Source organism: Microcebus murinus, chromosome 8 (assembly GCF_040939455.1).
Source record: "Microcebus murinus isolate Inina chromosome 8, M.murinus_Inina_mat1.0, whole genome shotgun sequence".
Taxonomy (NCBI): domain Eukaryota; kingdom Metazoa; phylum Chordata; class Mammalia; order Primates; family Cheirogaleidae; genus Microcebus; species Microcebus murinus.
Window position 1 is genome coordinate 94,238,692 of NC_134111.1, and position 24,070 is coordinate 94,262,761.

Here is a 24,070-nt window from a genome sequence, read left to right on the forward strand (position 1 = left end):
TTTTGTGTAACCACAGAGTATAAAATCTCTTCTCCCAAGGTTGTGCTATGAATAATACCTGGTGACAGTTGTAGTTATTTCATCTTCCTCATTCTGTATCAGAACCTTGAAGAGCTGATTCAAGATTATAGGCAGAAAACTCATGATTGCATGAATCTTTTCCACGTTTAGTAAGTTCTGTAATAAATTGGCAGAAGAAAAAGAACACCAACTAAATTTAAAGCATGTCTTAGATTTAAGACTTAAACAGAAGACCTGAAACTATAAAATTACTAGAAGAAAACAGAGGAGAAAAGTTCTATGACATTGGTCTGGGCAATGATTTTTTGGATATGACTCTAGAAGCCCAGACAACAAAAATGAAAATCAACAAATGGCATTACACCAAACCAGAAAGCTTCTGCACAGCCAAGGAAACTACAGAGTGAAGAGACAATCTATGGAATGGGAGAAAAATATCTGCAAACCATACATCTGATGAGAATTAATATCCAAAATATATAAGGAACTCAAACAATTCAATAGCAAGATAACAGACCAGGTGCAGTGGCTCATGCCTGTAATCCCACCACGTTGGGAGGCAGAGGTGGGAGGATTGCTTGATACCAGGAGTTCTAGACCAGCCTGGGTAACACAGTGAGACTGTATCAAAAAAAGAAAAGAAAAGAAAAAAAAAAAAAGAAAAAGCAAAGAAAAAGAAATGGGCAAAGGACCTGAATAAATATTCTCAAAAGAAGGCATACAAATGGCCAAGAAGTATATAAAAAAGTGTTCAACATCACTAATCATCAGAGAAATGTAAATTAAAACCACAGTGAGATATCACCTTACATCTGTTAGAATAGCCGTTATCAAAAAAGACAAAAACTAACAAGTGCTGGCAAGGGTGTGAAAAAACAGGAACTCTTATACACTGTTGGAGGAAATGTAAATGGTGTAGCCATTATGGCAAACAGTTTGGAGGTTCCTCAAAAAAAAAAAAAAAATCTAAAAATAGAACTACTATATGACTTAGCAGTCCCATTATTGGGTATATATCCAAAGGAAATGAAATCAGTATGCCATAGATATCTGCATTCTCATTTTTTATTGCAACACTATTCACAATAGCCAAGACATGGAAACAATCCCTAAGTGTCCATCAACATATGAATAAGGAAAATGTGGTGTATACACACACACACACACACACACACACACACACACACACATAAATGGAATACTATCCAGCCTTAAAAAAGAAGATAGTGCTGTCATTTGCAACAACATGAATGAACCTGGAGGACATTATGCTAAGTGAAATAAACTACGCACACAATGACAAATACTATGATCTCCCTTATATGTGGCATCTAATAAATTGAACTTATAGAAGCAGAGAGTAGAATGGGGTTTCCAGGGACTAGGGAAGGGAGGGTTGAGGAGATGTTGGTGAAAGGATACACAAATTTCAGTTAGATAGGAGGAATAAATTCAAGAGATCTATTGTACAACATCATGACTATAGTTAATAACAATCTATTATATTCTTGAAAATACCTGAGAGTAGATATTAAATGTTCTCACCACAAAAAGTATGTGAGATAATGAATATGTTAGCTCAATTTAGCCATTGCACAATATATATAATTTCCAAACATCATGTTGTACATGATAAATATATATAATTTTTATTTGTTAATTAAAAATAAATCAGGAAAAAATAAAGCATGTTCTGCTGGTATTTTTCAGAACTTGAATAAGAATACTATTTATTTCTTCATCGCATTTAGCATGGCATATAGTTTTGAAGACATTCTATTTAATTAACTAATTTAAGATAAATTCATTCTGATTTTTAATCATTTTTATTTTGGAAAAAACCTGATCTTTGCCTGTTTTTTTTTTTTGTCATCAAACAAAGTATTCAGGAACTGTGAAATAAAATTATTTACCCTCTGAATCGATAAAGGATTTTAAAATCTTTAATAATCATCACCTCTTAGCTTGCTGCTCAGTGGAAAATGGAAAGGTCCCTTTTGCCCGTGTTTACCCTGGAGACCCCGAAGCTGCTTGCACGTCACGTTACCTTACAAGAGAGGATGAAATTTGAGGTAGGCGACTGAGACATATCTTTCTCTCTTTTCTGGCACTGTTGGAAAAATGCGTTCACATGTGGATCCTGCAACAGCAAAAAACCAAAAAAGTGTATCTCTCATGACATACGAACTATGTCAGAAGCAGTCATCGTGATGGGGAACGAGGTGGGAACGTTTCCCATCTCGTGGGAAACCACACCTGGTTAATTTCTGTAGGATCTGCGCCTCAATGTGCACGTGCAAGAAGTCCTTTTATATAGGTATTATTTTATGTAAATATCATTTTCCCTTTATACAAACATCATTTCACTGATTCATCTATCTTGTCATTATTTACGGGAAGCTGGCTGTGTGCAGGCTCTGAGGACAGAGCAGAGGGCAAACACAGCGACCCGTCCTCTGGACCTTCTGCTACGGCAGGGAGGCCAGCACCGCGCCACGACCCCACACACACCTGCTCAGTCACAATTTGGTACGTGCTTCAAACGAAAAGCAGGGTGCCATCTGGGTGTATGCCAGCATGGCCCGGCTTTGTCTGTGGGATCAGGGATCAGAAAAGTCTTCTTTAAGACAGTGACATTCGAGCTACGATCTGAAGGATGGGTAGGAACTGAACAGGCCGGCTAGGGGCAGGGCGGGAGGGCGGGACAGCTGCCCTTCCTGGCCGACCGAGGAGGGGCTGAGTGTCCAAACGATCGTGGGTCTTGTGGGGACTAAGGGACATGCTGTGGCTGGAGGGCTCTGGGCATTTGCAAACTGAGGAAAGGCCAGCAGTGTGTGGCAGTGAGAGTGGGGGTGGGCAAAGGGTGTATAGTGGGGAGCCAGAGAGGGACCAGGGCTGTCTGGAAAAAGCGACTAGAAGCATGCAGCAAAAATCGAGAAGCAGATATGCGTTGAACGTAAAAAGAGAGGAGAAATATTTTATGTACTTGTAATAATTTACTTTGTAGTCTATAATTGGTGCCAGGAAATTCCCCACATTGTGGCAAAATAGGCTGTCTTGCAATGGAAGGGTCACCTTTCCATTTGTGGTAATTTAGCAAAGATCATAATTACACGTGTACAGCATTTTGCACTTCATGAAATATTTCACACTTTGATCCTCGCCACAGCCTTAGGGAGCAGAGACTTTACCGATACCATTTTCCTGATTAGGAAATAAAGACTTCGCGGGGTAAAGTGATCTGCTCAGGGCTCTCAAACAGATTTCGGCCGACCTCATGACCTCCCCAATAGGGGAGCCCTGGGCAGGCATCGGGAACTAGGCTTAGTTTGAGGCAAAGGCCTAAAGTCTTTATTCTTAACATTTGGGTGTTGTCATGGGAGCAAACAGTACTCCAAGGGGTCATCCTGTTAAAAGCCCTTCTGGTATTTTGGTCTGAAGTTTTATGGTGTCTGGACTTAAGAGGTTAGGACAGTCTATGTCTTCAGAGAGGCATAAAATTATGCCCTGAACATTCTAATTCTTCCTTTGCAGTACCCAGTCTCCTGCTTTTCTGACACCTCATGAAATGATTAGTCTTATCCTGTAAATACAGGAGTTACGTCATGACCCTATGTGTTAGAGAAGATGCTGACATTTCAGGACAACAGACTCACCTGAGTATTCACTGTTGATACGACAAACGTCGATACTTTGAAAAGTGGTTTGCCACCGTCAACCCATTTAACGTCACTGCCACCATGCTGCAAAAAAGAGTTTGTTACTGTGACTGTGACAATTTGAGAGAAAGAAAATCAATAAGTTATTTAGTTTATGTTAATTTGTGATCCATCAATCTTACATTACTATAAAGATGGAAAATGAAAGATGGCAAACACATTTGGCAATACTAGGAATGAGACCAATATGATATCAGGGGACCATTTTTAATAGATCATTTCTAGTGGCCAGAAAGTAAACAAGAGATTTAGGTACCCTTGATTCGTAACTACAATGGACACAGACACTACGGTCTTAAATTGAATAGCAGGGAAAGAAGATAACCTCATTCATTTGGCTGATGTGCTTTTTGTTGCTAAATTACACGCTATTCAATACCTTTCCACTTGCAGAATCTTGAAAGCTTAAATAATTAGGAGGCAGACTTGTTGCTATCGGGATATTATACTCTTGAGAAGCTATCTGGTCGTGTTTCATCAGAGGAAGCCAAGCATATCCAACTGTGCAAAGGAACGGCAAAGAGAAAACTTTTGAGTGCAAACCTCCATGCTAAGAAGTAACAATAAAGGTACTTATCATTTACAAATACTAAACTTCACTAAAAAAAATTCAGTAAATCAGAGCATTTAAAATACTTTCCAATTCAAGTCAAACAGACGATGTGTAAAGCTACTTCAGATCACTTCCTGTCAGTACCTGATGTTTCCAGAGCCTCTTTCTTTTTGGCATTGGCTTTTGCATTTATGTCACAGGTGACATGATAAAAAGAAAACAAAATATGGTGTTTTTCATGCAGTTGTGTTGGTAGCTCAATTTTCACCTGCAGTGAAAGAAACCAGAGTTGGACTGAGATCAAAATCATTTGCTCAGGGTCAGGGCAAGATAAAACATGTTGAAAGTTCTGTAACTGAAATCTAGGTCCATGTTTAATAGTTAGTGCTAAATGTACTGATTTAACTCTCAATAAATATTCTTTCTGCTAGCACTAATGTGTTCACATGTGGATATTTTTATTTCTTTTTTTTTTTTTTTAAAGATAGGGTCTCACTCTGTTGCCCAGGCTGGAGTGTGGAGTGCAGTAGCATGATCACAGCTCACTGCAGTCTTGAACTCCTGGGCTCAAGTGATCCTCCCACCTCAGCCTCCCAAGTAGCTGGGGCTACCGGTGGGCACCACCACCACCTGGTTAATTTTTCTATATTTTTTTTTTTTGTAGATATAGGGTCACTCTGTTACCCAGGCCAGTTTCAAACTTTTGGCCTCAAGCGATCCTCCTGCCTCAGCCTCCCGAAATTCTGGGATTACAAGTGTGTACCACCATGCCCAGCCAAGAACCCACATATTTTGATGTCCACTTTACACTGGAATTTCAAGATCCTGTTCAGATAAGCTGCAATCAGCTCAATGTCAGCAACTAAGTAGTGCCCAGAATTGTCAAATAAAACAATAAGGTGATAGCCATGCAAATTATCTACCAATTTATTTATTAGATGCTCTGTACATCTAGCCAATTTATTTCCAAATGGTCAAGAAAAGATTTAAGATAGCAGTTTTTAACATGTGGTCCCTGAAATATTGGTACCAACTTCCACCTGTAAACTTGCTACAAGTGCAAATTCTCAGCCTCAAACCAAATATATTAAATTTGAAAATCTGGGGTAATATGTGTTTCAACAAGCCTTCCAGGTGATTCTGATACATAGTAAAGTTTGAGAACCCCTGAATTCATATGGTTTATAGGCTATGCCAGCATGCTAACCTGGTAAGAAAAGCCAACATACATTTTGAAATACACAACAATAAACAATGCAATAGAAAGACCTTTTCCTTTTTAGCCAACATTAAGAGCCCATGGGAATGTAACAAGTACTCAAGAATTCCAGTTAACTAAAAGTTAATGCAAACATCTTTCATTTAACAAAGATTGCAAATATCAACATTTTATTATAATAGTGCCTTGGAAGAATTTATACTCATATTTTTGCAATGATGAAGAACATAAAATTTTAGTTTGGAATGTGTACTGCAGAGGTCACCAGGCTGTTCATTATGTACGTATTCTCATGTGGAAAAGCTCATGGCTCTTATGAGAATTCCAGGAAACCCATGAGAAGGAGAAGGATTAAAAGTCTTAACAACAGTAAGAGCATCGATTTTTTTTTTACAAACCATATATCTACCAAGTATGCACCTTTCAGATGGACTTTGCCAAAGGGTCAACTAATATAGTAAATACTCTGTAACGTGATAATAGCTTTTTCCCTTAACTGTTTTTCACCTTCCATCCTGAATTTATAGGGGAAAAATCTAAAAGCATTAAATGGATATAGAAGAAAGAGATAAGGTCAGGCAGGTTGTTTCATTGGTGTTCCTTTAATTAATTTAAAAATGATTAATGTGCAGCAAGGTGTAGTAGTAGGCAGGAAAATGCCCTCCAAAGGTGTCTTCTATGTTCTAATCCTCAGAACCTGTCAATACGTTGTCTCGCATGGTAAAAGAGACTTAGCGGGTGGGATGAAGTTAAGGCCCCTGAGATGGGGAGGTTGTCCTGGGTTTTCCAAGCAAGCACAGTGTAATCACAAAGATCCTCACAGGAGGAAGGCAGGAGAGACAGAGTCAGAGGACACGGGGGAACAGAAGCAGAGATCAGAGCGACCAGATTGTTGGGACGGAGTCACAAGCCAAGGAAGGAGGGCAGCCCCTAGGGCCTGGAAAAGGTAAGGAAACAGATTCTCCCCTAGAGCCCGACGGGACGACACGTGGCCCTGCCCATGGCTTGATGTCAGCCCCATGAAGCCCATTTCAGACCTCTGACCTGCAGAACTGTAAGATAACTCATGCACGTTATTTTAAGCCACTAAAAGTTGTGTAATTTGTGACAGCAGCAATAGGAAACTCACGCAAAATGTGCGATCCTTTGATTCCTAGGCATCATATCAGCACATTGCACTAGTTCAGACCTTTGCTTTATGGTTAGAAATTAAATTTTATCCTGGAAACTTGTTTGTCCGAAGTGTTTATGATGCCGGCATGTGTATAGCAATTTACCTCGGACCCAGTGACTTTTGTACGTGTTACAGCAGAGTAGTGAAGCTTCAGGCCCTGGACTCAATGGCCTGACTTGATTTCTGCCTGTCACTTATTAGTTATGTGCCCTCTGCAAAGTTACTTGACTTCTCTGAGCCTCAGTTTACTCATTCATAAAATAGGAAGGTAATAATAGTACCTGCTTCCCAGAACTATTGTGGGGACTAAGTGAGATGACCTGCGTGTGGAGAGTGGCTTGGTGTTTGGCACTTGGCAGGAGTGTTTTGTTTTTTTTTTAATTTTCAGAATATTACGGGGTACAAAACGTTTAGGTCACATATATTGCCTTTGCCCCACCTGAGTGCCTGAGTCAGAGCTATAAGCATGCCCATCCCCCAGATAGTGTGCACAGCCCCCATTAGGTGTGAGTACACCCACCCCTCCTTCTCTTCCCACCTGCCTGACACCCGATGAATGAACTTGAGTGGGCTCCCTGTCACATTTAGAGACGAGGGGGCCAACCTCACTCAAGTTCATGCAGGTTGTAAGCAATGGTTTTGGCTTATACCCTAGTTCTTTGTTCTTCTCATCATGACATGAATTGCTGCCATTGATTCCTAAAGCTTTCTAACACAATCTTTATTATACTGGCCAGTGAAATAAAAGAAAAAAAAAAAAAAACAGTCTCACTTGAAAAGAATGATATAATAAAAACATCACATTTTTAAAGGTCAACCCTGTGCTGAAATTACATGAATTTGCAACATACTTTTGGAGCAACTGTCGATTAATGCAGTGTATGAGTCTTGGCAAGTACATACTTGCCAAGGCATGCCTGAGTCTGAGAGGTGGTCTAGAGAAAGCGTTTATCGTGACCCATCATCGGACCACTCACCCTTCTTTCTTAGGAGCTGCTGGGGGCAGCAGAGGGCTGGCCCTTACCTCGTCTGAGAAATCCGGATTCTGGGAATGGTGTAGAACTGCTGTGTAGGCGGCTGAGGTGAAGAGGGGCCCTCCAGGTTTTCCATAAATACACTGTTTAAAAAGTAATGAGTTGAACAATTATGAATGTCTGAAAGTATCCCTTAGTGAAAAAAAAAAGCCACATCTCTTCTCTTACTGATCCTGGGACGGTGACAAACTTTGTGATTAACTTGCCAAGTTTAGCTGACATCTAATTAACCTTGAACTTTTTGGCCTACACCCCTGTGTTTATTATACAATGGGATGGTGCTGAAGAAAATCTGAAGGCCTCTACTATAGATCAGATACTGGGGCCAAATACCTGGACCCATTCCAGGTATTTGGAATGTTTGACTTTTGCTTACCATGACATGAGGACTATCTTGTTTAAGACTGATCCCTGTGAAGTGGCTTCCTGAAGGAGCCCGTGGAACTGGCTTTGGACTAGAGTTAAGGTCCTGGGCAACTGTAAGGCTTGGTTCGACCCCAGCCCCTGACGCACCATCTTCCACCAAGAGGGCTGAGCTTCAGGGAGAGGGCTGGTTCCAGGCTCCAGCACACTACATTTCTATCCCATCTCAGCTCCCAATCCGGCCAGGGGATGTGACACTGCACTTTCTAGTCACAGAGCTTAAAAGCCCCTTTGCCCAAGGCTCAGGGCCCCTATTCTGGAGTCTGACGTCCGGCCTTGCCATATCTCCGTGTGCTGTTTTATAATGCAATGAAGCAGGGGATCTGCACACCCGACTGTTCTTCTTTTCTAGAATTTTCCTCATAAAAACACTGCTCTAGCAAGGCCCGGTGCGTTTGCCATCTGGTCCTTGCCTCTGTTTGCGTGACTATTACGTTTCACTTTTCTTTCCCAAAACGAATGCCATTGTGGAGCTCGGTGCCTGCGCGTGCTGACAGTGGCCCGAGACTACTGCGGAGAACTCCTTCTCTTCGCTCTGTGTGATTCATTCGATCACTCAAATCGAATACCATTATTCTATCAGGGGTCCTCAAACTTTTTAAACAGAGCGCCAGTTCACTGTCCCTCAGACCACTGCAGGCTGGACTATAGTTTAAAAAAACTATGAACAAATTCCTATGCACACTGCACATATCTTATTTTGAAGTAAAAAAACAAACGGGCAAAAACAACTACATGTGGCCCGAGGGCCATAGTTTGAGGACGCCTGTATAATACCACAAGCTTTCTTGGTTGCATAAGTCAGAGGACACGGTTTGTACCTGACAGAGAGCTTTAGGAGATTATCTCAGAGAACGGCGGGGGTTCGTTAGAAATCAGATTTGTCCTTTACTGTCTCGTTCCTCCGATTCACTGAAACTGCTAAGACCTGGCAGCAGGTCCACTAAAAAATGATTTTCCCCTCTATTTTTATAGGTTACTTTATGTTGTTTAAGTCTCCAAAATAAAAACAGTATCCTATATATCAAATATGGACTCTCAAAAAATGCCACCCAGTTGCAGTTTTATAGGTTAAAATAGCACAGTTCATACAAACCTCATGGCTTTATTGATCTTATTAAGTCACATGATCAACAACCGGGACTGACTTCCCAGAGCCACTTTCCAGGTCCTCGGGCACTTGGCTACATGCACCCTTGGTAAACAAGAGCACCCCAGGGCCCCTGCGTTAGCCATTAGGCCAGCGTGCAGCTGCCGTTCTGTGCAGACCACACGAAGGCCGGCTGGGATGGGCCATTTTAAATCAAGCACGTCGAAAGGAGAGGCAAGCTCATCTCCGAAAAGGGCAGTGTCTTTCAAAGGGGAATCTTGGCATTTATTTCACATTAGAATGCTTTCTTTGTATGCAAGTCATGAAAAACTAAGAGACCCAGGAGACAGGTGTTTCTCATAGCTCTAATTAATGATGGCTATTAAATCAGGTACTTTTCAGATAATTTAAAACAAATGTATTAAATTACTCCTTTTTCAACCACAGGCATGTAACAGGCTCCTTGGCAGTGAAAAGAATCTATGCACCCGCCTTCCCTCTTTACGCTGTATCCCTGGATGACTTGGCTCACCTTCACGGGCTTGGCGCCTTCTTCGTCAGAATTTTTGAATTCAATGCACACAGTTATATTTCGTGCCTGAAATTACAGAAGGAAAAATGGAAATTGTAATTGCCTATCAAATAATGTCAGAAAATTACCCAAGTGCCTAAAATAAGTAGCTTCTAATTAAACCTGCAAAAGGTAGAATACCCAACATCTTCATGTGACATTATCCATGGAGTTCCAAAATAGCAGAAGGATCTGGAAAGATCATTTAGAAGGGAAGTAAAAGTTCATGTGGAGAAGGAGCATGGTATTTTTAGAGTATCTTAAGAAACTAAAAAATCGGTCCAGAACAAAATTAGTTAGGGCTGATTTCGGAAAGGATTATTAATATGTCACAAAATGACATCCTTACACACTTGTAAGGTGAAACTTATCACTGCTCCTTACTAAGCATTTTCTCCAGATAGTTTTCTATTGCAAAGTGCTGGCCTATAGGAATTTATCTTTGCACCTTCAAGAAACCAACTTATACGGTCTAAATGTGGTGAAGAGAGAAAAGAGTATCTCCAAAACTTATATCATACCTTGTTGAAACATTTCTGGCTGTCATACTTGAGGTGTTTGGGATAAATGTATATTTGATTTTTGTATACTCTATAGGGACGACAATACTTTGATGAGTCGTAAACAAATTCCTCCACCTCCACTGTGGGTTCTGGTTGAGCCATCACGTTGAAAGGCTTGACAGGGATAAAGGACGATGTTACACAGTCTTAAAAAATCAGAAAATAAGAGTTTGTCATTTAATATGGCTCTTTTTAAGTGAACAATACTTAACATATATCAAAATGAATCTACTCAAGATAGAAACTTCATACTTATATACCAACTGATGTTAAATTATGCTAGCATGAAAAATTTGTAGGAGGTGGGCATGGCAGATTCATAAGCTACATATTTATTATTGAAACAGATGTCTCAAAAAAAATAATCCATCTTTTAGATGGATTTATAACTATTTTCTTTTTCTATGAAGCATCATAGAAAAAGTAAATATTAGCTATTGAACCTCTGAACCTACTAACCAGATATTATAAGAAATAACCCACTGACATTTGCTATAATATAATAAAAATAATACAGATATTGATGTATAATAGAACAAAACTTTGTCCAGTGGATGTGTTACTAATAGTGCTGGACAGGTCCACAGTAACCTCTCCCTATAGAATGATTTTACAGCATGGGGCTGAAGCCCTCTGTGCCTTATTAGCCTTATTAGATACAATTCATTTTATTTTTCTCTTCAGTTTTTTATAACCTTTTAAAAATATAACTTTGTAGGACCAGCCTAAGAAAAAAGAAGGTAAAGACCATTAGGAATTAATGAAGTTTTGTCACGAAATAGTTTAGAGGTGTGGCACTGAAAGATAGCAAGACCTTCTACCCTTCTTACCCCACCGAGAATCTTCCTGCATTCTAAAAAGCAAAATGATCAGCTATGTATGCTTGGGAATCAAATTACAGTTTTTCTTCCAAAAGCCAGTTATAATATTTTTATTATATGTTCAGATTTCTCTAAGGTCCTATAATTTCTTCATCTTTTAACAAGAACATTTAGCTTTCTCATTTGTTGCTTTTCCTTTCCACACATGATGAAAGCCATGTTCCTCAAACCAGGGAGAGGAAGTGGCTTGGTTTATCCTCTGTTTCTTTACACCAATCAATATAAAAACGACGTGGAACCATAGCTTAAGTTAGAATGCTCATTATATTTTGTATTAAAATGATTTGTGGAAAATTGTAAGACAGAACAACTTAATAGTGCAATAGCAATCCAAATATCGTGTGGTAATAATCCTCTCCCTGTTTGTAGTTCTTTATAGGATGCCTTTATTTGTTTTTTGCATCACTGAGAAAGTCACTGAAAAACATAATCTGAAGTAACAAAACAAATGAATGTCACCACTTAAGAATTAAATTCTGGGCTGGACATGGGGGCTCATGACTAATCCCAGGACTCTGGGAAGTTGAGGTGGGAGGATCGCTTGAAGCCGGGAGTTTTAGATCAGCCTAAGCAACATAGCAAGTCCCTGTCTCTACAAAAAATAGAAAAATTAGCCAGGCATAGTGGTGCATGCCTGTAGTCCCAGCTACTTGGGAGGCTGAGGCAGGAGGATCATGTGAGCCCAGGAGTTTGAGGCTGCAGTGAGCTATGATGATGCCACTGCACTCCTGCCCAGGCAACGGAGCAAGACCCTATCTCAAAAAAAAAAAAAAAAAAAAAAAAAGGAATTAAATTCTGAAACTCTTATTTATAAAGTTATTAATAATAAAAAGCTCCTTCTGCAATTTAAATATTCACTGACATAAACAAGACATTTGACCATATTCTGAAAAGAATATATACTCTCTGTGCTCTGTGTAATAACATAATGTAAAAATATTTTAGTTATAATCATTTCGTGGCCACTTGAGTCGCTACATATGGTGTTCAGAGTAACCCTTTGGCAGGACAGTTTGGCAGAACCAGCCTATATTTTGAGCCAGAGGAACTATTTATTAATCTATTTGAATCTATTTTTCCTCATTTGCCACCCTCCAGGGTTTTGAGGATTGAGTGATATGATTTAATAGCTTGCTGGATGCATGGTGCATGCCAGATAAATGTTAGGCTACCCTGAATATAGTTCTTGACCTGCAATGCTCATTGTTTGTCCTAACAGAGAAATAAGAAGCCCTAAATTTTTATAGCATCATGAATTTCACTTATCTCAACTTTGGAGAAAACAACAACAGCAAACAAAACCCCTCCAAACCTTGTAACCAACCAACCAAACCAACCAAAAAACCCATGAAATCCTCAAAACTCTACATCCAATCCATGACATCATCATCATACTTGCAAGCTCCAAAGGAACGTTGTCAACAGTGATATCCAGGCTTCCAGGGATGATCTGTATTTTGCTTATTCTGTCAGCCCTGTAAGAATATCCATCACAGAAACACACACACACACACACACACACACACACACACACACACACACACACACACACACACACACAGTATTATTCTAGTTTTCAAGATAAAAACAGTTAACTATAATCCTGAACTTTGATCAGTGTAAACTACAGACCCCAAATAATCTTGTGAATGATTTCATTTAGCTAGTTTAATTTTCAAACTCAAAATTCATGTGACATTGCAAGTACAAGTGAAAATCGCAGGAGGGCAAGTTATAGATATTCTGAAAAATATTTTAAATTTATTTTCTTCTACATCAGATAACACATAAATGATCAAAAAATACAACAGTAAATTACACAGGTTTTGTTAATAAAAGATGATAATATGTGAATCGGTTTAGGTGATTCATCCTCGTGATGAGTTGTAAAAATTTTTCAAAGGCCTTTATTGGATGTGTAGATTGCGAATATTTTCTCCCATTTTGTAGGTTGTCTATTTGTTCTGTTGATTGTTTCCTTAGCTGTGCAGAAGCTTTTTAATTTAATCAAGTCCCATGTATTTATTTTTGTTGCTGCTATAATTGCCATTGGGGTCTTAGTCATAAATTCTTTGCCTAGACTGATGGTCTAGAAGAATTTTTTTCCTACATTTTCTTGTAGGATTTTTATAGTTTTATGCCTTATATTTAAGTCTTTTATCCATCTTGAAAGCAAGGTTGGTCTTCACTATAAGCGCTAAGTGGGCAGTCTATATTTTCCTCTTTGCTAACAAACAAGGAGGATGGGGAGCCTTCCCCTAACTCCTGTCCATCTGCCCTCTTCCACCCTAGTGATGTGTTCAGACATTCCTTCCCCACCCGTCTCCAACTCACAGTCTCTCCCTGACTCTGGAGTCCTTGCAGTTCCTTCCCTCCCTCTCTGCTAAAACTTCTCTTCAATCTTCCTTTATAGTAACACAGAAGCTGCTGATAAGTTTCAAGTGTTATTCCTCCCAGGAGATCTACTTTGAAAGGTGGAATAATTCCAGTGATGTGTCAGAGCCAACTCTTCCCAGCTAGTGAGAGCTGATTGTTAAATTTTCAGGAATTTTGCCTGACAGTCATTAAACAAAGCCATTATTAAAAATCAAATAGTATACACTTACTATTCAACAAGTTATATTAAATGCAAAGGTAATAAGTACTCAAAATTTCCACTTTCTAATTATTTTACGACAAAGTAAGATTATCTGTGTTCTCGAGGTTATATACATCTAACTGTATGGTGGAAATGCTATAAAAGTTGCACATCTCTTCCTAACTCCATGTTCAGCGAAGCCCCATTGTTGGCTTGAAATCAGCAATGGCAAGAGAATTTACACCACAGAAATTGGCCATCAATACAAATCAGTTTTTCCCCTGGGAGCTGGTTGTTAAACATTTGTCAGCACATCACTGAGGATAAACGTCATAAGGTGTGAGGCTTCCAGGAAATAATTTAATATCAGCATTGCAATGTGTATTCTAGGTACCCCTTAATTGCCACAGTAATACATACATATATATATTTTGCTATTCACTAATATCACAGATTTTGTGAGTTTGTTTTTCTACTACTTATATAAGATCACCCCAAAACCTTTTTCCTACTCTCTTCTACTCAGCATGACAAATTTTCATGCTGTAGTACACTGGCCAAAAGGTAAAAAGGGAAAAGCACTCTTAATTTTCACCTAGTGCCTGGCTTATGAAGCCTATGGTGTGAGTTTGACCAGGATGTTTGATTACCTTGGAGGGCGGGAAGCTGTCCCCATGTAAGGAGTAGTCTTATAGGATGACTCCTCGAGGAAATAATTAAAAATAATAACATGTGTTCTTATTCCTCTCCACTGCTCTAATACTCCAAGGTTTTGATATAAGCTACTAAAATGTAAGACATCATTAAAAAATAGTCATATTATAATATGGACTGCTATCACTTTAGGCATAAAGTTGAAAATAAGAAGATTTGTTCTTATAGATTTGTTCAGGAACTTTTCCAAGATTTTACTCCTCACCTTTATTTTGCTTTCTAGAGTTTATCTTTTTTCTGGAACCAAAACAAACTGGGAAAACTTTCCTTCTAGTCAAATAGAAACATATCCTCTATAGAAGCTACATAAATATTAATCATGCTTGCTTCAGAATATATTATTTTCATTTTGGACAAACAAATTAAGTGGTAGGAGACTGTTGATTTTTAGGTGAGGAGGCTGAGAGATAATATTTGGGAAAGGGCAAAGGGTACAAGAATACTGTGTGTAATAGGGGGTTAACTGTTTAAGATAGTTAGTAGCTTGTAATGAAAGATTTTATCATCATCAGATGTTGGATGTATGGTGACTTGTTTAAAAAATGTTATGGCTTTTATACTTTTCTTCTTATAGCAATAATTTCCACTGTCTTTTCCAAAAGTATTTGAATGACAGAGCTATTATGATTGATTATATTCATGGCAATATAACTGTTGTGTGAAGTTTTAAAATGTGGTCCTAAAATTCCTTAATATTCCCCTTATTGAGAGGTGTCTATGTCCCCCTCCTTCAAATCTGGGTTCTGTACCTTAGGCTCTGCCAACAGCTTGACACCACAGTATGGCAGAAATGGCACTATCATTGTTTCAGGGCCCAGCCTGAAATCCGCAGTGATTACTTCTTGTCCCTTGGGACTCTTACTCTTAGAATCCAGTCGCTGTGCAATAGGGAAGTGAAAGTATCTCATGGACAGGATCCCATGGAGAAGAACCAAGATCTCTAGCTCATAGCCCCTGCAAATCTTCCAGCCAACAGCCAGCACCAACTGGCCTGACATTAGATGAACCGTCTTGAAAGTACATCCCCTCGCCCCAGCTGGTCTCCTGCAACCCACAGCCATGTGTGGAGCAGACAAGCTCTCCTCACTCAGTTGTGCTCAAATTGTGGACTCGGGAGTAAAATAAATAGTGTTGTTATTTTAAGCCACTAAGTTTTGGGGTGGTTTGTTACACAGCAATAGATAACTGATATAGTTTAACATTTCACAACCCCTCCATATAATTCTGGCAAATTTTACTTTTGTGGCACAATTTGAGCACATGTGAAGTTATCTGAAAAGCATCTGCTTTCTGGGGGAGTTTAGACATTGGAGAATCAGATAATCAGGTATTGTTTATGCAGAGATAACAAATGCATGTAGCTGATTCATGTTAAGTTTAACAGTATCCAAAAAATTCATACCTTCTATAATCTGATACTAGTTTAATTAGGTCCTCCGTTGAAATCTTGCTATTTTCTTGTCTATACAGTGGTGAAAATCTCGTATCTCTGTCCACATTTCCCTGGTTGTCCTTAAATACTGATCTGAAAGAAAGTATTTATTCAGGTTGGTATTTGGATATTGTTTATGGAGTTGTGTTTTTAAGGTGACTAAATTAAATTTCTCATTTACAATGGAATAAACTCTAGGAACTTATAAAATAAAAAGACAAAAATACTTAGAAGTTTCATTTCCACACTTTATTTTCATCGTCTTTAATTTCTTTTTTTATTTATTTATTTATTTTTTTTTTTTGGCATATTATGGGGGTACAGATTTTAAGGTTTCAATAAATGCCCATTTCCCCCCAACGTCTTTAATTTCTTATTTTCAACTTTATGCCTAAAGTGATAGCAGTCCATATTATGACTATTTTTTTAATGATGTCTTACATTTTAGTAGCTTATATCAAAACCTTGGAGTATTAGAGCAGTGGAGAGGAATAAGAACACATGTTATTATTTTTAATTATTTCCTCGAGGCACCTTAAATGTGGGTGAGGCAGGGTTACTTCCATTTGGGTGGCACTATTAGGATTTATGAATAGCGGGGCAGGGGTAAGGTTGTATATGTGGGTATAGAAGGCCAGACTCTTAAAACATTTTCATGCAGATAAAGGTGCCCATGTCATAACTTTCAGTACAGAGACAAAGATGAAATGGAATATACCTGAGTCAGGTTTTTGTATTAAATAGGGAGAACACTATCATCTGAACCATGTATTTCCTTTGTTGGTCTGTTGTGTTGGGACTATATAGACATAGTTAAAATACAGAAAGTGTTTTTGTCCAAATAATATAGTAACATCAGGTAATACTTGTTTCATATACATAGCATGCTTAGATGTTAGATTTTTCTTCCTCATACTTCATCATATAATATAGAGTCAAAGAAAAACTAGACCCATATATAATTGCTTTTTTTTCAATGTTGAATTCTTACTTCTTCTAACTTAAAGGCCTTAACTAGAATATATTATCACTGTTTCAGTTAACCAAATAATCTAATACCCATGTTGAAGTGGCCACTTAAATGGATAACAGATCATAGAGCTTTGGTGTAAAATATAGAAAACAGGACAGGAATTTATCAGAATGATATTTTTAGATTCATTCCACATGTCTCCTCATTTTTCTCTGCTAAGTAGGGACTGAGAGAAGGTAAAAAGGCCCTCTATCAAATAACACTGGGGAGACTGAATGAAAACATTGAACTTGAAAATTAATTTTATTTAAATATTACACACGGCTTTTGTTTGAGTGTATGAGATGTTGAAACCAATTTGATGTATTTCTCCACATGAGAAGAAGTTATACTGAACTTGAGCAATAGCTTTTTAATTAACCAGTGACTTCAAATACATTGATAGATGTGAGTTGTAAAACTCGTTTTTGCTCTTATTCAAAGCTCTGTCATGGAAATGGCTCACTTGCAAATTGGAAACTCATCCCAAAGAGAATGGAGAGCACAGCACCACGGGAGAAGTTTGCTAGCGCTGCCATACAACCTGTGGTTGCTCAATAAATATACTAACTGGCAAGAGAACAAAGAACTGACTCGCTTACACAGATGGTGCGGGATGGCTGGGACGCTGTGCCTACTTCCAACTGCTGCAGTGGAGCAATGATCATCACACTGTGAGGTCCCAGCACCATGATATTTGGGATATGATTGGAGGGATCATGAATTATGTCCCAGCCATCTCAAAACCATCTGTGTGAACGAGTCTGTTCTTTGCTTTCTTGCCTGAAGGAATAACTTAGGTGTCCCTGATAGCTTTGCTCACAGGCAGCATGAATAGCCACGATGGACAGAATGAATGAGATGTGCTGTTTTCATGCCCGTGGAAGACAAAACATAAAAGTGGTTGTCAGGCAGTTTAAGATTATTTCATGGGATGAATTATTTAATCATCAGAGCTCGAGAAAGACAGACAGAAGGAAGCACTGTGGGATGCCCTTGGGTTTTTGTCGATGGAAGGATTCAAAGGGAGGTCGAACAACCACCTGGGGATGTTGGGGATGGGGATGGGGATGTTGCTGTCAGCACAGGGACCTTAGATCATAGGAGCATTGTGCATCTTCTCTAGATGTAGAGACATGAGAATAAAATATTTATTTCAGTATTGTTTCATTTTAGAGGAAATTCCGTGTTGTGTGCTTGTCCATTTAGAATGTCAAATGAGACAAGAGTGAAAGAAATCACTAAAGAGCCCTGGCATGGATTTAGTCACATATGATTCTGGGGTGAAATGCATGGAAACAGCTCCATTTTCAACACGACATATTTGGAAGGGCCAATGTTCTCCCAAATCAATGAGTATAAAATGCCCTATGTAGTGATCTGTATGTGTTCTCTCTTCCTGCCCCAAGGAAAACCTTTTCACTGTAAAGCAGCACTACAGCTGACGTCAAATATGAGAACATAACATTAACTTCAAATAAAATGTTGCTCACAGTGATGAGCACTGCGGTGGGTGGCATGATTAGACCTGGGTAAAAATATGGTCATAAACAAAATTGTCAATTCTGCTCTTTTAATGACCACTGGCTGTAAGGGCCAAAACGTTTTAGGGCACATTGAAAGCTACACTGAGAAACAAACTGCAATCTCCAAAGTCTAATAGAAAGGAAAAGTAGCCACACAGTCAGCAATATCAATAAGGTATTGAAATATGTCAGGAAGCTGGTAATGACGTTGAGTGACAACTAGCCTGACTCTGATGCTGCCACATTTATTTGAAGCGGTTTTCACACTGTGAAAAGGAAATTAAAATCTTTGGCTGGATTTTGTATTTTTTTTTTTGTGGTTAGATAATCCATGTGGTCTAACATGAAATCTTTAGAACTGTACTGCTAACCAGTTTTCTCAGTTGCCAGGGAAATTTAGGTACCATGAATCATATAGGTATACACACAAATTGGTGGTACATACTGCTTCCTAACCTACAACCAAACCACTAATTGGGCATTAATACAGCATGAGCTTGTGGTGTCTTCGGCTGTCCTATCCTAGGAGTAATCACTTCAATAGTTGGCAATACTGTCAGCCTCCCTAGAAACTTTATCTGTCTTTCTTCCAGCGTATTTTACTGGGGACAAGTTCAAAGTAGGATTGTCACTTCTGCTAACCTCTCAGGTTCTTTCAATAATGTGTAATTCTTTTATTTTTTTTCCTCCCTATTATTCTTCAGTGCCCCAAATTTACTAGAAAAGGGGACTTGTTGAGGTGAACATGATCCTCACAAGTGACTTTTAGTAATAATTTTAGAAGAATGGTTTCTAATAATAGCAATCTTTTATTGGGTACATATCTGTACTTAGTAATCCCTACAATAGTAAATTAGATATTATTATGCTTCTTCTGTAGATTTAAAAAAACAGAAGTAAAGACATTATAAGTAACCTGTCTGAGGTCTGAGGTCATTTGGCTAGTAAAGGATTGCGTTGATATTTCATGGCTGGCTCTAAAGTGCTTGCTTCTAAAATCTCAGAACAATGCTGGCTCCTTAAAGAGAAAATGTGTGCACCATTGTAATTTTGCTACATTGGAATATTTCACTTTTGCCAAGACACATCTGGACTTTATTTGCCCCAGCAGATTTTCTGGAGGGAACTGGGAATGCTTCGTAATATGAAAATGTTTAATCCGTGAATTATAACTAGTTATCCTTTCTCTTGAAGCTTATGAGAAATAAAAACAATTAAATTCAGCAAAAAGGGTTTAGTATATCTAAATAACATCTTTTTCATGCAGAATATCCTGGCATTAATTGTCCCTGCAGGAAAAGATAGAAAAGGGGAGATAAAGTGATATTCATGATATCCTATATGCCAAATGCTTTTGCATCTGAGATTGTATTTGACATGCTGTCCACGAGGTATGGTCAGCTCCATTTTGTAGATGGGAACCCTGGGAAACTTGTTCAAAGTCACACAGTAAGTGGTGGCCTGATCTAGATGTTGTTTATCAGACTCCTGGGACTGGGCTCCTCCTCCCCTGCTATAAGGTTTCCTTAGGGCAAGGATTCCTGAGGACTTTATGAATCTGTCTTGGTTTACTGCTGCCCAAACTTCCACATTTCTCCTCTCTGCACCTACCTGATTCCAACTTTAAATGACAAATACCAGTGAGTTTACTCTGAATGTACTTATCATTGGGAACTGTGAGACCTAAAAATGGCATAACTAACAGGGTCTCCCTTTCCTTCTGAATGTTAATTTACTGCTATTTGGATAGTGTTACTAAAATTCAATCAATATTTGCTAGGCTATCTTATTTTGTAGCTCTAACCTTTTTTGTTTCATTCAGTTTATTGTTGACCTTTTTTCCTTAGGAGTCTGTACCAGGTTCTTCCTCCTTTAGGAAATGCTTATACTAATAAAGATGGAAAGGGATTGAGGAGGACAATAGTAATTGATGATTAAACAGATTCTTATTCTTTAAGCAGAGGTTATATGTCCAGTTGAATGATGCCACCATCAGTGTCCACAAAACTCAGCATTTCTATCAGAGAGTCCACTAGTACTGATAAATCTGGCTATGCTAATCAGTAATGAAATCAAAGAGAGTTTAAACGATCAGTTTGATGGTTTCATTTGGACATCCATATATAGACTTGAGCTCGATGCCAAAATGAAAACATGCAGCTGCATAAGAAATCACAGTGCATCCATCTGAAGTTTATGCACACCAGACTCTCAGGACTGACATACCTCCAAAGTTTTGTTAAGCCAGATATACATTATAAACAAGTATGGCTTTGTTTTGCTACCTGCCAAGAACCCACGGTTTACCTGGTCATTCACACACTGTACATATGTCACTGCCCTCTATTATAAGTTGTCTTGCTAACCTGTTTGTGAAACATATGTCTCTGGGGAGCTTGAGATGTTCACGAAGATGACCACATTAGCATTCTTCTATATGTGGGTACATTAAACATAACAAGTAACACAAAAGTGTTGAAAACTAAAGCTTCCCATGCCGGGTATTCATGTATTTCTATTCTGTTGGTTGCAATTGTCAACCTACCTCGCCGCCCAAGCGAATGGCATGCGGTATTTCCCCAATTTGCTGCAGAACTGCCTGTTGGATTTTAGTATCTTCTGTGCATACTGAGGAAAAAAATAAATAAAAATATTGTTTAGAATAGCACTTTATAAGCTGTACCTGTAAAGTAGTACCAAATACTTTTTTGTATTATTTTATATTGAAACTCAGAGAAACTCTGCCTCACTGGTCCATACATTGTGCCGTATAAAAAGCTAAATGGTATCTTCTGTGTTCAAACTATTGTATAACATTTTTCTTTCTTTTTAGCTAAGACATTCAAAATGTCGAAAATACACTTCTCTTGGAATATCAACTTTTTTCCTTTTCTTTTTTGCCTTAAAAGACCTTAAAATCTTGAACAAAATCTGTTATCAATTTTATATCCACAGTCTGTATTATATCCTCTTTATACCTTATGAAGAGGTCAGCAGATTTATTCTGTAAAGGGTCACATAGTAAATATATTGAGCTTCATGGGCCATACAGTCTCTGTCACAACTTTTCAACTCTGTTTGTATAGCAGGAAAGCAGCCATAGACAATTCATAAATGAATGAGTGTGACTGTGTTTCAATAAAACTTTATTTACAAAAACAGCTGGCAGGCTGGATTTGGCCCACAAACTGTAGTTTGCCAAACCTTGAGTTAAAGGAGCCTCATAAATATGTTAAACTCTGCCCTAAATTGTCACATGCATAAATGCAGTTCTTTTGAGTTATTTCCCCAATATATTCCCTTGACCAGAAAAATATAGATTTTTTTTATATTTATTTTTGATTAAGTAGTAACATTGATTATTAAAGAAAATATGTCAATATTAATAGAAACGTAGAAAGTAGAAACATATTGCCTGTAGTTCCATCATCCAAGGCACTTACAGTATTCCCTTTCCTCTTTCTTTCTTCACTTAGGTGCTATTATAATTTGATGTACAATTATCTGTCTTACTTTTTCACTTAGTTCATTATCAGCAGTGCTGATGTCTTAGTAAACTATTCACTCACTTTCACTCAGATTATTCCAAACTTTTAAATATTGTTAGTACTTTGATCTTGGGGTTAAAGCTTTTTCCATGTTTCAATTTATTGCTACCAATAGATTCTCAGAAATCAGAAATTGCTGGGTCAAATGAAATGTAAACCAAAAAGATATACTTAAAAAATTTCCTGGTGGATATTCATTTCACCAATAAGTGAATATTTCAAGACATACATTTATTAAACTTCATAACTTGGCAAGGTAGTGTGACTCCATTTCTTGAAAGCAAACGAAGTTATTTATAAGAAAGTTTATGCAATACCTTGTTGGAGTCTGGATTCTTAATATAAGGTTCAGCACCACTTGCAATGTTTCCCATCAGCACTTTTTCAATTTTGGCCACCAAAACGATGTCGGAATGTGGATTGCTTACAGAAAATACAGCCTGTGCACAAGAGAAAGCAACTAATGAGCATCTAAGACACCACATAGAAGACATTTACAAAATGCTACTTCTTTTTTTTTTTTTTTTAAAGGACAGTTTTAAGGGAATTTTTATTTGGGAAATTGCCCGTCTTATGTGATCTATTGGTAAGAACAATGGAACAAGCATTTTCTGTCCCATCGGAAGGAAACAAAAGCACCACCTGCTTTGGAAATTTTAGCCATTCCTCTGGAAGTCCCTTGACGTAAGGTTCTTCTGATTGTCGTGGAGTGACAGTGTCGATGTTGCCATTTTCCAAAGCCACAGGAGCCCCCGAGAGCATCTGTCTCACAGCTGCGTGATTTAGATCCACGTGGAAATCAGCAGAAATCTTTCTGCTGTCTCTGAGGTCATAAAGTGCCACGCTCACAAAAAAGGGCTCAATCTGCATGAAAAAGAAAGAAAAGATGTTTTTGACATGAAATCATTACCAATGCAATAGCCTCTTTGGTATGCCATCTAACAAGGCAGTAGATAAAATAAATGCAGAAAGCAAGCTCTCTTTGACTCTGAGAACTACCTGAAACCCTTTCCTCCAGCAGGTGCCCTGGAACTCAGTACTGTATTTCAGTGGTTTCTTCACTCTAGTTTCCCTGCCAAGCAGTCTCTTCCATATGGTGCGCTACATGGATGGTTTGGCCTTACAAATCCTTCGAGTGATTTCCCCTACACACTCTCGGAAAATACCTGTTATAACAGGGGTACACGTTCAATTCTTCAATACTAAGCAATACTTGCCAGCTCCCTTACTGTTGTAAATAGAATCCCATATGTAAAATAAATTCAATAAATTACTTTTTAAAAAAATAAAACAGTTACGAAGTAAAAGTTTTGTATTTTACCAATTTAATTTACAAAAACTCTTGGTTTGCGGTAGTGGTAGTCTGCCAAGAGTTGAAAAACACAAAAATTACAGGAAAGTAGCTCAGGTAAGAACTCAAAACACATTGAAGGTCAAAGGAAAATAATCTTTATTATTTTTCCTGAATTGTTGCATTTTGATTTTCATTTCTGCTCAGTGAATGGAAATAAATACCTACTTTGATAACCCGTCAGAAATTAAAGCTCATATGGTGATTCATTTATTTCTTCCAATCCACCTTTTTCAATGTAAATGTCAAATCACTGGCTTTTCAACAGGGATTTGTTTAACAAAGCACCTTCAAAGCCTAACAAATTAAGTCATATGTTTTGTATGTTGCGAATTCTATACTCTAAAAAAATTCAGGAACACATAATTTTAAATGAGGCTCTACTGTGAGGCAGCTTTATTAGTTTGGATTTTTGGGATCAATTTCTATTTTCAAAGAAATATTTTATACTATAAAACCATCAACTTGAATTTGGTTTTCAATTTACTGACAAAAAAATTACATGCTGTCAAATATTGTTTTCTCATCATGAAAAAGTTCTTTCAGGGAGTCTTTAGAAGCTCATTCATTAAGTGCAGTAGTTGGCTCTTTAGCAACCTGGAGAAATACTGCAACTAATTTAAAACATGCTCATTGAATTAGAACAATGAATTCAAAAATA

At 38.1% G+C, this 24,070-nt stretch overlaps 1 protein-coding gene across 9 annotated transcripts in view; it reads right to left on the bottom strand.

The window, feature by feature from the left end:
• DOCK10 (dedicator of cytokinesis 10) overlaps nucleotides 1–24,070 on the bottom strand; it is a 246,665-nt gene that overhangs the window by 58,532 nt on the left and 164,063 nt on the right. For all 9 annotated transcript variants that reach the window (XM_076005985.1, XM_012749382.2, XM_076005984.1 and 6 more), the window contains 13 exons: nucleotides 22,701–22,922; nucleotides 22,376–22,498; nucleotides 21,056–21,138; nucleotides 15,943–16,065; nucleotides 12,644–12,723; nucleotides 10,326–10,513; nucleotides 9,766–9,831; nucleotides 7,711–7,803; nucleotides 4,438–4,561; nucleotides 4,120–4,241; nucleotides 3,678–3,764; nucleotides 2,069–2,161; nucleotides 59–177 (listed from right to left, as the gene is read on the bottom strand). In XM_076005985.1, the coding sequence (XP_075862100.1) occupies nucleotides 59–177; nucleotides 2,069–2,161; nucleotides 3,678–3,764; nucleotides 4,120–4,241; nucleotides 4,438–4,561; nucleotides 7,711–7,803; nucleotides 9,766–9,831; nucleotides 10,326–10,513; nucleotides 12,644–12,723; nucleotides 15,943–16,065; nucleotides 21,056–21,138; nucleotides 22,376–22,498; nucleotides 22,701–22,922 (1,523 nt within the window). The remainder of the gene's footprint in view (nucleotides 1–58; nucleotides 178–2,068; nucleotides 2,162–3,677; nucleotides 3,765–4,119; nucleotides 4,242–4,437; nucleotides 4,562–7,710; nucleotides 7,804–9,765; nucleotides 9,832–10,325; nucleotides 10,514–12,643; nucleotides 12,724–15,942; nucleotides 16,066–21,055; nucleotides 21,139–22,375; nucleotides 22,499–22,700; nucleotides 22,923–24,070) is intronic.